This window comes from Diadema antillarum, unplaced genomic scaffold (assembly GCF_040938485.1).
Source record: "Diadema antillarum isolate AM-2024a unplaced genomic scaffold, OU_Dant_1.0 scf00000013, whole genome shotgun sequence".
NCBI classification, from domain to species: Eukaryota; Metazoa; Echinodermata; class Echinoidea; order Diadematoida; family Diadematidae; genus Diadema; species Diadema antillarum.
The window spans coordinates 682,910-696,286 of record NW_027270902.1 but is presented as its reverse complement, the minus strand read 5'-3'; the positions used below and the strand labels follow the sequence as shown (position 1 = coordinate 696,286).

The window sequence follows — 13,377 nt, the reverse complement described above, 5'->3', positions numbered from 1 at the left end:
TATCCATTTCATTTTGGAGAATATGTTGATTCATGTAACTTTTCCATCAGTCCCACTAGTAGACAACCTTGTTGTTGCATCTAAACTGGTTGGTCCAGACTTTCTAAGACAGAATTTAGGTCTAAATTACGACGTTACGCAAATAAGCAAAATGCCTGACCACTTAGGAGACGATATGCGCAAAACCAAAACAGAGGACAAGGAGGATAAACCTATACAAGGTAAGCACATTAATGTCAACGCCACAATAAACCGTATCATGGCGTACATTTTGTATGGCGTCGGCGTTGTCGGAACAGAATTCAGAGCCACAAAAAATTATTGACTAACAATTAGGTCTATTGTCATGTCAGTAAGTTAGATAACATAGGTGTGATGTGAGTAGCCAGCCCATGAAAAAAGTCTAATTTATTGTTGCATTGTTTCTCTCATCATGATTGAATAGCTCACTCAATTGTTCCACATTCCTACACACAGCTTTATTTTACCCTCTAATATCAGTCCGGGAAACCCGCTCATGAGGACTGCCCCCGCGTACGAGGATGGTCCCTCCTCATGAGGACCTCCCCCCGCCTCATGAGGCCCCCCGGGGAACGCCTCATGAGGCCCCCCATTCACTTCTTATTCATCTCACATCTGACGTATAAATTGTCGCAACTTTGCACGGTGATTTTTTGTTACACACACATGTCCACTATCCATGATGAAAAGAAGAAAAAATCCTGTCTGTTTTTTTTTTTTTTAAATCGAGTTTTAATCACCCGATGCAGAGCGCCCATCAAAACACGGGCGCCAGCGCGTTCGCACAATGCAAGACTGCCGCACCTAGCGGCCTGATCCGACTAAATATTTTCGATGCTTTTTTCTTTCGTCAATTTTTTTTTTTTTTTCTTCGTCAATTCCGCCCACGATTCCGCCGTTTGGGTGCTTTTTCTGGAATCATCCCGCGACGTGACGTACGTCGCATCACATCACGCATCCAGCACATACTAAGTACCAGACTGGTATGTGCTGGATGCGTGATGTAATGCGACGTACGTCGCGTCGCGGGATGATTCCAGAGAAAGCGCCCAAACGGTAAGCGGGCGGCGGAATCGTGGGCCGAATTGACGAAGAAAGTGAACTCGTCATACCTACAAAGTGATTATTTTGCTAACAAACTGGAGTATGTCATCTACCCACCTACTCTATCAGTGTGGAATAGTAATTTGGAATATATGGACAAGATCAGGTTAGTACTGATTTAATTTTTCTCGTTACGAATTTGTGTAAAAAGATGTCAGACTTCAGCTTCACGAGGCTAATTCGTGCGCGGAGAGGTGAGAGCCGCAGAAAAAAGCATCGAAAATATCTAGTCGGATCAGGCCGCTAGGTGCGGCAGTCTTGCATTGTGCGAACGCGCTGGCGCCCGTGTTTTGATGGGCGCTCTGCATCGGGTGATTAAAACTCGATTTAAAAAAAAAAAAACAGACAGGATTTTTTCTTCTTTTCATCATGGATAGTGGACATGTGTGTGTAACAAAAAATCACCGTGCAAAGTTGCGACAATTTATACGTCAGATGTGAGATGAATAAGAAGTGAATGGGGGGCCTCATGAGGCGTTCCCCGGGGGGCCTCATGAGGCGGGGGGAGGTCCTCATGAGGAGGGACCATCCTCGTACGCGGGGGCGGTCCTCATGAGCGGGTTTCCCGGACTGATATGCTGCTGCTAGCTGCTGCTGCACAGATGCTGCAGTGCTCTGGGCCCGTTCCTTTACTTTATCTTTTTAGTTGTTTTTTTTTAGGGTGTATTGTTTTGACTTTTGTTTTAGTTTTGCTTTTGTCTTTGGTTTGTTCCTTGAATCCTTTTTTTCCTTCTTTTTCTTAACACAACCTGACATGACCCTAACCCCGTCGCGGGGCGCTGTAACGTTCGTACGTATTTGTCCGTATGGGGTCGCTGCTGCGGTAAACTAGATGACCCCAACTTAGTCTAAAATACCCCATAATATATTATCATAGAGCATGTAACACTAAGGTAGCTGAGTAAGGCAAGGGTTTCGCAAGCATGGACAGCATGGTAATTCCAGACGCGCACATCTCTGCATAATAATGGCATTTAATACGCGCGGGACTTTTTAGCATACACTTGTAGACTAGGCTTAATATAGAATATATCTAACGTACCGGTACGTTACTCCAGAGCCTGTACTAATTGCCAAAAATGCGACACAAAAATGTAGAAACGCTAAGAAATTCACATTTAACTTCGTATTTTAGAAGAAGATGTTGATTTATCACAATATTTTGTCGCGTAAATTATTTGAAATGTTCTTGTTAGACCTTTTTTACCATACAATTTACAATAAGAAATTTGAGCTTCATTTGCCGATTTTCTCTTTGTTGTCCACTCAGTATGAATGTGTACTTGGTACGGTGAATTGTGGGTATAAATTGTGATTCTAGTGCATGGACAAGATGTGAAAGACGTTGATTATTTCCATTACGAAAGTTGTGATGAGAATTATAATGCGATTTTACACCACGCTAAAAGATAACTTTTTGTAGACGGGTTAACTTGAAGTCTGTTTTCCAAAAATTGGAGTGTTTACATAGTTTTTTGCAAAATTCATAATTTTCACAATTCAGGACTAAGTGAATAACTAGTGATATTTTTGGCCGAAATTTCATCCTCTGAGTACGGAATTCAGAGCCACAAAAAATAAGCATCATGTGATATGATCCACTCTTGTACGTTGTATGGTTTGTTGTTGTCCCAATGTGGTGTTTTTGTCTTCAGGTGTTTGTTTGTTTGTTTGGGTTTTTTTATTACATCTTCTTTGTATTTTGCATTGATGATTTGATTTACACACTACTTGCAGTATTACTTGTAGTTTGACAAGAACATGACAAAAGTTTAAAGATTTGAGAATATACTGGATGTGTAATCCAGATAACTTTTTACATTTCAGATAGTCTAACTTACAATATATTCGTCATAAGATTGATAAATTGTGTTCAAACAACTCATAATGACATTGTGATATGTGATATGTGAAATGTCAAGATTTCAAACTTGACTTTGCAGTGTATCATTTCTGTGTGTTCTCTATTTCAGCCCTTGATGAAGGAGACATTGCCCTGTTAAAAACATATGTGAGTATAGTATAGTATATTAATTATGACTACTGTACATCACTGAAGTTTCCAGCACATAGTATAAGTAATAATTATGATGCATGCTATGAAACACCCCTCCCCGGCCCCCCTCCCCCCCCCCCCCCCAAAAAAAAGAGCATGAATACATGTATTTCCAACAAGGATTACAAATGACTGCATATGAATGACACAGAAACTGGTTGTAGATAGTCTACATGTCCCAATGTGTGGTATATGAAATCTTGAAAAGGACTGTTTAATGTTTCTTCATGAGAGAACTTGCCTAAGAAAGAAAAATTCCGGCAGTCCTTTTTTCAAACAGGTCTGTACACAAGATGTACTATAAACCATCTACAGTCCTACATGTACCATTCTTCCATGCAATTGAATTGAATTGAATTGAATTGAACAGGTTTTATTAAAAATCATGTCTAGCAGCCAAAGGCTGAATTGCACATGTTTTACAATCATAGTTATAAAAACAGACAGATTTCTTCGGTGATCTGTACAAACAATGATATAACGACATGACATAAAAAAGAACAAATATTACAGTGGAATTTGCAATAATTAACCCTTAACACATAACGAACGAGTCAATGTAGTTTTTGTGTAGTTTGAGGAGGCTTTGTGCAGAACATTGAAGATATTCATTTACTATGATTGACCATATTAGTGTTTGATTATATAGATATCTTTCATTCCGGACCCAATGAAGTGAGATTATCAAGACTGCAAACATCTTTTTTTGTAGAGTGCCTTTGTCACAAACATTTCCTTACTTTTTCTTTTCTTTATTCTTTCTTTGATGTTTGTTCCTTTACAGGGAGCTGGTCCATACACAAAAACAATCAAGCAGGTGGAAGACGACATTCAAGCCATAGTGAAGAGAGTTAATGAACTGACAGGTGCTTGTTTCTATGTTCTCTCTTTTTATCTTTGAATAGCAAAGTTTGAAGAAAAGTGGCGACAAGGTTGGTGACGCAACATTTGCTCCAGCGACAATTGCTCCAGTCTTATTTTCTCCAAGGACTTACACTGTAGGGTGAAGGGTTAGGGTTGTGATAGGGTTTTAGGTTTAGTTTGATGTGAGGATTAGAATTAGGTCTAGGGTAATGTTTGTGGGTAGAATTTATGCTTGGCTTAGCATGCAAATATTTTGTAGTAGCAATTGTCACAGGAGCAAATGTCATGGAATTGAAGTGGCTAAACAGATCAGACAAGTTGTATTCTCAGAAACAAACTCAGTTGGCTTTCCCATACATCAGTGATCATATAGCTTCACAATCTCAACTTTTCTCAACGCTTGTATTTGTTTGACAAAGCTGTTAATGATAAACATGCTATGTTGTATCTACATAGTTAGATTATTATCTTGTTTAACTAAAGATCATTTGATTAACCAGTATAGTATTCCAAATGATATTCCATATCAAATATGGGTGGAGTTTTTAAGACAAAAGGCAAGTTCTTTTTCTTTTTTAATGAAGTTATCCAGTATCCACATTGAAAATAAATTTGGAAGGAAAGGAGAGATGGAAATTTAAAAAAGAAAACAAAACAAAAACTCAACAGTCTTGAATTGCAACTATTATTACTATGTTGACAGAGTCCTACCAGCTAGATGATTCATGATTATTGACTTGTCTGTGTAATTCTTTTGGTGGGCAGGCATCAAAGAGTCAGACACTGGTCTGGCCAACCCAGCGCTGTGGGATCTACAGGCAGACAAGCAAACCTTGACCAGCGAGCAGCCCCTGCAGGTCGCCCGCTGCACCAAAATCATCAACGCCGAGACAGAGGATGCAAAGTATATCATCAACGTTAAGCAGTTTGCCAAGTTTGTTGTCGATCTCCATGACAACGTGGCGCCGACAGATATCGAGGAGGGGATGAGAGTCGGGTAAGCTGCTGTACAAACTTCTAGTTTAACCAACTATTAATTGTAATCATCCAAATTTGATGCCGACTATCAAATACAGCCAGCTCCGCTCAAATCGATGGCGTATATGTCAAATAATCGGCCAAGTTGATGTAAACAAGAAGTCCCAATTTACATTCATAGCCTTTTGTGTGTCATTCCTCTGTACATGCAGAAGTCTAATATTGCCTACGTTTGTAAGTCAATGCGTGTTCCTCAGTCCTCTCAAGATCGACTTACACAGAGTTGACAATAATCAGATCCATCAATACAGAAGTATTTGTTGTAACTTCATTCCACAGCTGGTAACGTTATCTGTTCATTTCAAGGTATCGTTTTGTCCTGTCCATAATATCTTCTCCTCTGTTCTGTATTTGTGACCCCTGCAGAGTTGACCGCAACAAGTACCAAATTCACATTCCTCTTCCGCCAAAGATTGACCCCACAGTCACAATGATGCAGGTTTGTGCCTTTATTTTCTTCCTTCTTGCCATCTGACGTCTGAACGTGCATGCCTTATACCTTCATATCCAGTAAAACGGATAGTAATACTAATGAGGGCATCACGGTGTATCTTCAGAGTCTTTTGACTGTGTGTATACTTGTAGTCGTATTCAAAGAACATTGAAATTAGAATGTGAGACTCAAGACTGAAGAAGTAAAACGATAGAATACTCCACAAAGCAGAAGAGACTTTTGTCGTGTTCTCATCAAATCAAAGCTATTGTAAGGATTTGAGACCAAGAGAGTGACCACATGTTTAAGGTACATGGGACACTTTCAAGACTTTTATCGAGAGCTGTCAGTAATGCATTCGTAATATCAGATGGCCAGAAGTGATCAACATTAACAGAAATGAAATGACAAAGAAAGAACCGCAGTTGGATCAAATTCCGACAGGGAAGTGAGGCTGGACTGGGCAAGCCATGCTGCAAAAGATGCAGATGGGCTATGTAGAGTTTGGGCAAAATCCTTTAAGGTCAAATGTCACAGAACATTGCCTAGATATATATAGCATTTTTCAGCATTTTTCACTTCGTTAAGGAATGTCCACTGGTTTAATAGCTCTTGTTCAACAATTTGTACACATATTATATTTCAGGTGGAGGAAAAGCCAGATGTCACCTACTCTGATGTTGGTGGCTGTAAAGAACAGATCGACAAACTCAGAGAAGTGGTAGAAACGCCCTTATTACACGTAAGTTCACTGGGGGTAGCACTGTGTGTTATAGTGGGTAAGACTCTGGACTCCTTGATCAGGAGCCTCTGAGTTCATATCTCAGTCAGTGTAAGCATCCTTGGACAAGATGTTAACACACCTGACCCAGGAGTAGAAATGGGTACCTGGCAATTCCGCTTTTTTGAAAAAAGAGTTTTTTATTACTATGGCATTTCATGCCATGATAAAAAATCATGGGCATACTCGAGTTGGACTCAAACCAAAGACCTGATTACTAGACAGGTGTTAACCACTAGATATGATACTGAGCTTCTGTCTGACAGCCACTGCTCATTCCTATCCCTTATAACAGCTGGTACTGTGTATAGGTTTTTATTCAAATTAATAAATTCTTGCGTTGACTTTTTTTTTTATCATGGCAACTACTAAAACATGGAATAATCGGTACTAATTTATGTCAGCGAAAAGAAATATATCGATCAGTTGCAATAAACACAACTGGACGCAAGAATGAATTAATTTGAATGTGTTGGAATTGTACACAGAATTTAGCAGGATGTATTTTTTCCAACAGTTGTCTGGCACCTAAGGCTACTATGGTAGCAGGCAGGAGAAAAATCTAGACTTTAATTCATCAACTTGCCAATCCCATTTCCATTTGCAGAGCAATAAATGCCTTGATTCCATGTGTGTTGGTAGGAGTCCACTAGTTGTGGTATTGAGAATGTTGTTGTAGTGGCTTGACAGGCACAAGGCACTGCCTTGATTAAAGACTAGTCTGATCAGCAATGAACTCACAAAGAGACTTTCAGGGAAGAATTGAAGGAAGAATCGAACCGGTTGCAAATTTTTTCCCAGGTCGAAGAGCAGCCTTGGTTCTTTTTCTATGGCCATGTTGTGCATTCCTCCACTCTTGGTTCCATTCAACCCACTCCTCCTCGTATCCCTGTTCTTGCATGTCGTTGTCTTCCTCGTGTTCGCTATCGGAATCATTTTCAAATGTCTCCTCCAACTCTCGGAGTCTAGCAGCTGGCGGTTCTGGATCAAGACCTTCATTGTCTGCTGTACCCCTACGTGAGAACCTTCGTGTGGGACTGATAAAATGTTCTGTACTACTATCACTGTCGTCGCTATTGCTACCGCTTTCACTTGGTGCCTCAGAATCAGAATCATTCCTCCACACTCCACTGGAGATAAGCTCCCTGGCTTCTGCCACCATGTAATTATGCTTTTGGTCTGGTCTGCGAGGCATGTTTTCTTCAGACACGTTCACAATAGAAAATCAGAATTTACTCAAAAAATGTCTATTAGACACCCCTATTCCACCATCACGCAATGCAAGGTACATGTGTGAGGAATGTAATTGCGAGTGACATTTCCATTGTGTTGATGCATTTTTTTTTTTTTGATTGAATCATTTCTTTATTCAAGAAAGTGCTTAACATACATAACCAGGTCAATTATCCATTTAGATAATTGCAGGTATACATCAAAAGTTGCAAATCACAATTTTAAAAACATATAATACAGATTACATTTGTGAAATTAATCCACTGATATCAACAATAATATTTAACACTAATAATCATTATGACAATTATATCAATTCTGTAAACTAAAAATATATTCATACAAACATGTAGACTTTAAAATATTTTGAGGGAGATTAAACATTATGGATCTCCATGTGAGGTTTTCTTTCTCAAACAGTAATAACTCTGAAAATTTTACTAATAATTATGACAATTATATCAATTCTGTAAACTAAAAATATATTCATACAAACATGTAGACTTTAAAATATTTTGAGGGAGATTAAACATTATGGATCTCCATGTGAGGTTTTCTTTCTCAAACAGTAATAACTCTGAAAATTTTCTTTGGCAAAGGAGTGGCTTTATCTTTTCCTTCCAATATTTTGCAACATCACCTTCTGATATTTTGTGTATTGTCTTCTTCACTGTAGTCCATGGGCAGATGAGCTCTTCATCTAGACGCGAAGCTCACTCACAGCTTATCGATTTATTTATCGATCAATTTGGGCAAGTTTGTGGGTTTGAGCAGAATATGCAAAGTTGGCACGGCATGGATTGAGTCGGATGTGCGAACGTGGCACATAAAGAGTTAATTTCCCTTCAACTAACCCCCTCCCCTAACTACGACAAAACATCTTGATTCAGATTATCTTCTCACATGGTCTGATCTGTAGTAGGTGATAAATGACAAACTTTGCATTTTACAAACCTTGACTTCCCCTTCGTATGTTCCCTACAGCCGGAGAGGTTTGTGAACCTGGGTATCGAGCCCCCAAAGGGGGTGCTCCTCTACGGGCCGCCGGGCACGGGCAAGACCCTGTGTGCCCGGGCCGTGGCCAACAGGACAGATGCCTGCTTCATCCGAGTCATCGGCTCCGAGCTGGTGCAGAAATATGTTGGAGAGGTAAGCCATCACCACTAACGAGGTGTTTTTGAGCAATGAAAATGAACAGACAGGGCAATGAATAAGAAGAGGCCTATGGTAAAACGACAAATGTGCACTAATCATTATTGTAAATGTATACACATGTGTATGTGATTATAATCAGTGATAATGTCTGGTCATTACTATAAGAGTCAGATCAATTCATTGAATGAGACTGTTGGTTATTCAAGTTGTCTTTTGGAATACTGGTAATCGTGTACAATGAATGAAATAGTGGAAAAAAAATTGTTGTTCACAATTCCAGCACATGGTGCCATTCCTTTATTTTGCAATAAGCAGATTGGTATCCTGTTGAAAGTATTGGCAGTAAAACAAAAACAAATAATGTATCAAGATAGTAAAATTCATGGAAATTAGGACTGTTGGATAATTGTATGGGTCAAGAGAAGCAATGGTGTGTCTCTAGTTTCAGTGTCAAATATCCCATTTCAAGTGAAGTGAGTAAATTTAAGGAACAAACAGTAGATGCCTTAGCTGTACTGAACTTATTGAAGGAGAGCAACAAACTGTAGTGTAGGACTATGAACTGTGGGACATCAGTGAATACACTACCAGAGAAGGTGACTTCAAGTCACGGAATGTGATGGTATTGGAACATGGAGTTTGATGATAATCACAATCGTTTGCCATCACACTTTCACCACTTTGAATCCAACAGGGTGCTCGTATGGTGAGAGAACTCTTTGAGATGGCCAGAGGGAAGAAGGCTTGTCTCATCTTCTTTGATGAAATTGATGCTATTGGAGGTAAGCTACATGTTGAACCTGAAAGCACGGGTGACATGACGTTTGCTTCTGCGACAATTGCTCCAGTCTTATTTTCTCCAAGGATTTAGGGTAAGGGTTAGGGTTGTGATAGGGTTGTAGGTTTAGTTTGATCAGTGAGGATTAGGATTAGGGTTAGGGTTAGGGTTACATTTGTGGGTAGAATTTATGTTTGGCTTCGTGTGCAGATATTTTGTGGGAGCAATTGTCGCAGGAGCAAATGTCATACAACCACTGCATGAGTGCAAATGCAGGCAATGAATTTTGTACACACACACATACAAAAATAGATTCTGCAAAGTTTCTCTCTTCTATGTTTGATCATTTGAGAGCAGGAATGTTGAGCATACATGCAAGTAAAGTGTAGGCGAATGTATATCATAATTTCAATTGATTATATTGATTAACATACCAGGTACCAGTTTGCATTTCCCTGTAAACCATGTGCACATGCACCCAAAACATTACTTATAGCAGTGTTGCACACTAAACCATTTTTTTTTCTACTGGCCTGACATGTCTGTCGGACCAGTAGGTACCCAGTTTTTCTATTTTTTTTACTGGTCCATTCCTGGGGCCCGTTTCATGAAACTTTTTGTCGGTGATTTACACTGACAACTGTTAAAAGCTACTGAAATCCTTGCGTCTGATTGGCTGATAGCAAATTTGTCGGTGAAAACCTCCGACGAACTCGTTGATGAAACGCCCCCCTGAAAAAGTTGATGGTCCGACAGTGATTTTTACTGGTCCTGGACCGTCGGACCAGTGCCCAGTGTACAGCGTTGCTTATAGGTAACCTTTATTTATATCCAGAATAGAACCTTTTTCCTCTCACACGAGCTTCAATAAGTTTGGTTTGTTTGGTTGGTTTGGGTTGGATTTTTTTTTTAAAGATTTTTTTGCTATGTTTTTAAGCATGACCACATAACTGAAACAATTCTCTCAAGGTGGTGACAAGAACTTTCAATACCTTCCTTCCCCCACCAATTACTGTAAAACGAGAAATGTTCGCGTGCATTTTAATTTCACGAATTTCGCGAGCGCCAAGATTCGCGAAATTAAAATGCACGCGAAATTTCTTATCTACACTATATGCATTGAACGCAAGAGGCAATTCGCGAAAATTTCTTGCCACGAAAAAGGCCGTCGGCTCCAATTCGCGAAAATTTCATGCCGCGAATATATCATGTTTTACAGTACCCCACCCTCATGAAATGAAAAGAGAAGCAGGAAAGAGATGAAATTTGAATTTGATGCCCACACACTTCCACGCTGCAATCTTGAATTCAGGATAATTTGTTGAAACATTCCATGTGAATGTACCCATTACAGTACTTGAATCTCGTTCTTGAGTGTTAATATAATCTTCCATTATAATTAGTGCACAAAAAAGTGCAGCCAGCATAAAATAATACTGATATCATATTTCTTATGTCGTTATGGAAATATTTCTTGTGATGTCCACCCAGGAGCGAGATTTGATGATGGAGCCGGGGGAGACAACGAAGTACAGCGAACCATGTTGGAGCTCATCAACCAGCTGGATGGGTTCGATCCCCGCGGCAACATCAAGGTTCTCATGGCAACCAACAGGCCCGACACCCTAGACCCCGCCCTGGTCCGACCCGGCCGCCTGGACAGGAAAGTGGAGTTTGGCCTGCCTGACCTTGAGGTTAGTACATTTACGGTCTTAGATCATGGAAAGTTGTGTGAATATAAGTCTCTGTCACCTAGTTCCATGCAAACGGGTTGCTAAAGCTGATGGACATCAATTCCCTGGTTTTGTCAAATTGAAACATTTCAGACTCTAAGATTTCCAAGAGTGAATAGGTTGACTCAAGCAGAAAGGAAGACGTTTTATGAAGAACTTCAAGTTAAAGTTTTTGGATCTTATGATTTCACACATTTTTTTGCAAAACAGTAAAATCTGCCACACTCCACAAGATTACCAGGATTCATAAGATTAATATGTCTTCATGTCACAAGGTTTTTGATCTGCACGTGATTATTCTTCTGTTGTTTTATTCTTTTGAAATGAAACTTAAAGTTTCAGACCATGTGCATTGTATCAATTGATTTTGAGGTAGACAGAACTTTACCGTTGTAACTTGTTCAAGTGGGCGAAGTTTATATTTGCTACATTATCATCCCAAAATGATTATGATTTTTGTCATTAACCAGTAAGAGAGCTGTGAGGCAGTGACATCACCGCACATTTATTTTGCATGCATGGTTCGTGACCAAGTAACCAACTTGATTAATTTTTTTGAAAAGAACATGTAAAATTTAAATCTACTATAACTTCTGTATTTTATGTCTTATTCTTGTGAATCTTCTGACAGTCCATTTGATTTTACTCAAGCACTCAAGTTAATTTTTAAGTCAGAGTGGCCTTGCACTAATGTCGCACAGCCAAAACCTTGCTGTTGGACTAAGAGTTTGACATGTGCTGTTCAGAAGCCAATCACTACGGCACCCTCATACCATCATGCATGAAAATACCATTTTGCTATGTTCTAATGTGTACAGGGGAGGACCCACATCTTCAAGATCCACGCCCGGTCCATGAGCGTAGAGAGGGACATCAGGTATGAGCTGCTGGCAAGACTGTGTCCCAACTGCACAGGTGAGTTTTTTATGCCCCCACCCCAGGACAAACCTTCTCACCCTCCTGTTTCCTCCATCCCATCCCAACCAACCCCATCCTATTTAAAGAGGTTATACACCACAAATATTGTACATTTGGTTATAAACATTAATTGTGAGCGCCTTAAGCACCTGTGAGTGGATATGTTGCACATTATAAATGTCTGTATTATTATTGTTATCATTATTATTATTATTATTATTATTATTATTATTATTATTATTATTATTATTATTATTATTATTATTATTATTATTATTATTATTATTATTATCATTATTATTATTATTATTATCATTATCATTATCATTGTTATTATTATTATTATTATACACTGTATATGAGTAGGTACCGGTACTAGAGTGCTTGCTCCCAATACGCTCTGAATAGTTGCTTTGTGAGTCATGCAGAGCGAGGCGCTAGGCTTACCTGTCATGATGGACTGTTTTTTGACAGACGAGCTGAAATGATTTAATTCAAGTGATTTTTTAATGGTAGGAACAAAAGTCTGTTCTATGGCACCATGTTGTATCATTTACTGATATTCCAATGGTCACACATTTCTTTGATATATGAGATTTTTGTTAATATTCATATTGATTTTTGGCTTTCTTCTGGAACAACCCTTATTTTGAAGTAATTATCATTCTAATGCAAGATGTTACCCTCTGTCTGATTGCAGGTGCTGAGATTCGTAGTGTGTGCACAGAGGCTGGAATGTTTGCCATCCGGGCCAGGAAGAAGGTTGCCAGCGAGAAAGACTTCAGGGAAGCTATCAACAAGGTCATAAAGGCGTATGCCAAGTTCAGCTCCACCCCACGCTACATGACCTACAACTAAGGCCTCCGCCCCACTCCCTAATATCCTATGAGGAGACCTTGCTTCACTACTTTCTAGTCCAATCATAGTAATGATGATAATACGTGTAGTAATAAACAACATTCGTATAGTGCTTAATACGGGTGTTTCTAAGCACATCATTAAAAAAAAAATTATATCTCAACTTGACAACTTTGGCACTTCATGCTCACAGAGACTCCAACCCTCCCATTTTCGACGGGAGATCTCCCGCCGAAAACCCATTTTTGCAAAATCTCCCGTTCTCCCGCTTGAGATTTAATTTCTCCCGCCCTGGCTCTGCGTCTCCCGTTGGAAAGGATTTCTCACTTATTGCTATTGTATGTTGAAAAAATAAGCCTTAGATAGCACCAGAGAGCATCTAGAACCCTAGAAACTTCGCGCTTC

General features: G+C 39.4%; 1 protein-coding gene across 1 annotated transcript; it reads left to right on the top strand.

Moving 5' to 3' along the window:
- Positions 1–61: 61 nt before the first annotated feature.
- LOC139721034 (26S proteasome regulatory subunit 7) lies at positions 62–12,972 on the top strand. The gene is made up of 11 exons (XM_071632367.1): positions 62–221; positions 3,099–3,136; positions 3,966–4,047; positions 4,811–5,042; positions 5,450–5,522; positions 6,163–6,258; positions 8,515–8,679; positions 9,380–9,467; positions 10,955–11,157; positions 12,015–12,111; positions 12,815–12,972. The coding sequence occupies exons 1-11, from the start codon at positions 152–154 to the stop codon at positions 12,970–12,972; spliced, it is 1,302 nt and encodes a 433-aa protein (XP_071488468.1). The 5' UTR covers positions 62–151.
- The last annotated feature ends 405 nt before the right edge of the window (positions 12,973–13,377 follow it).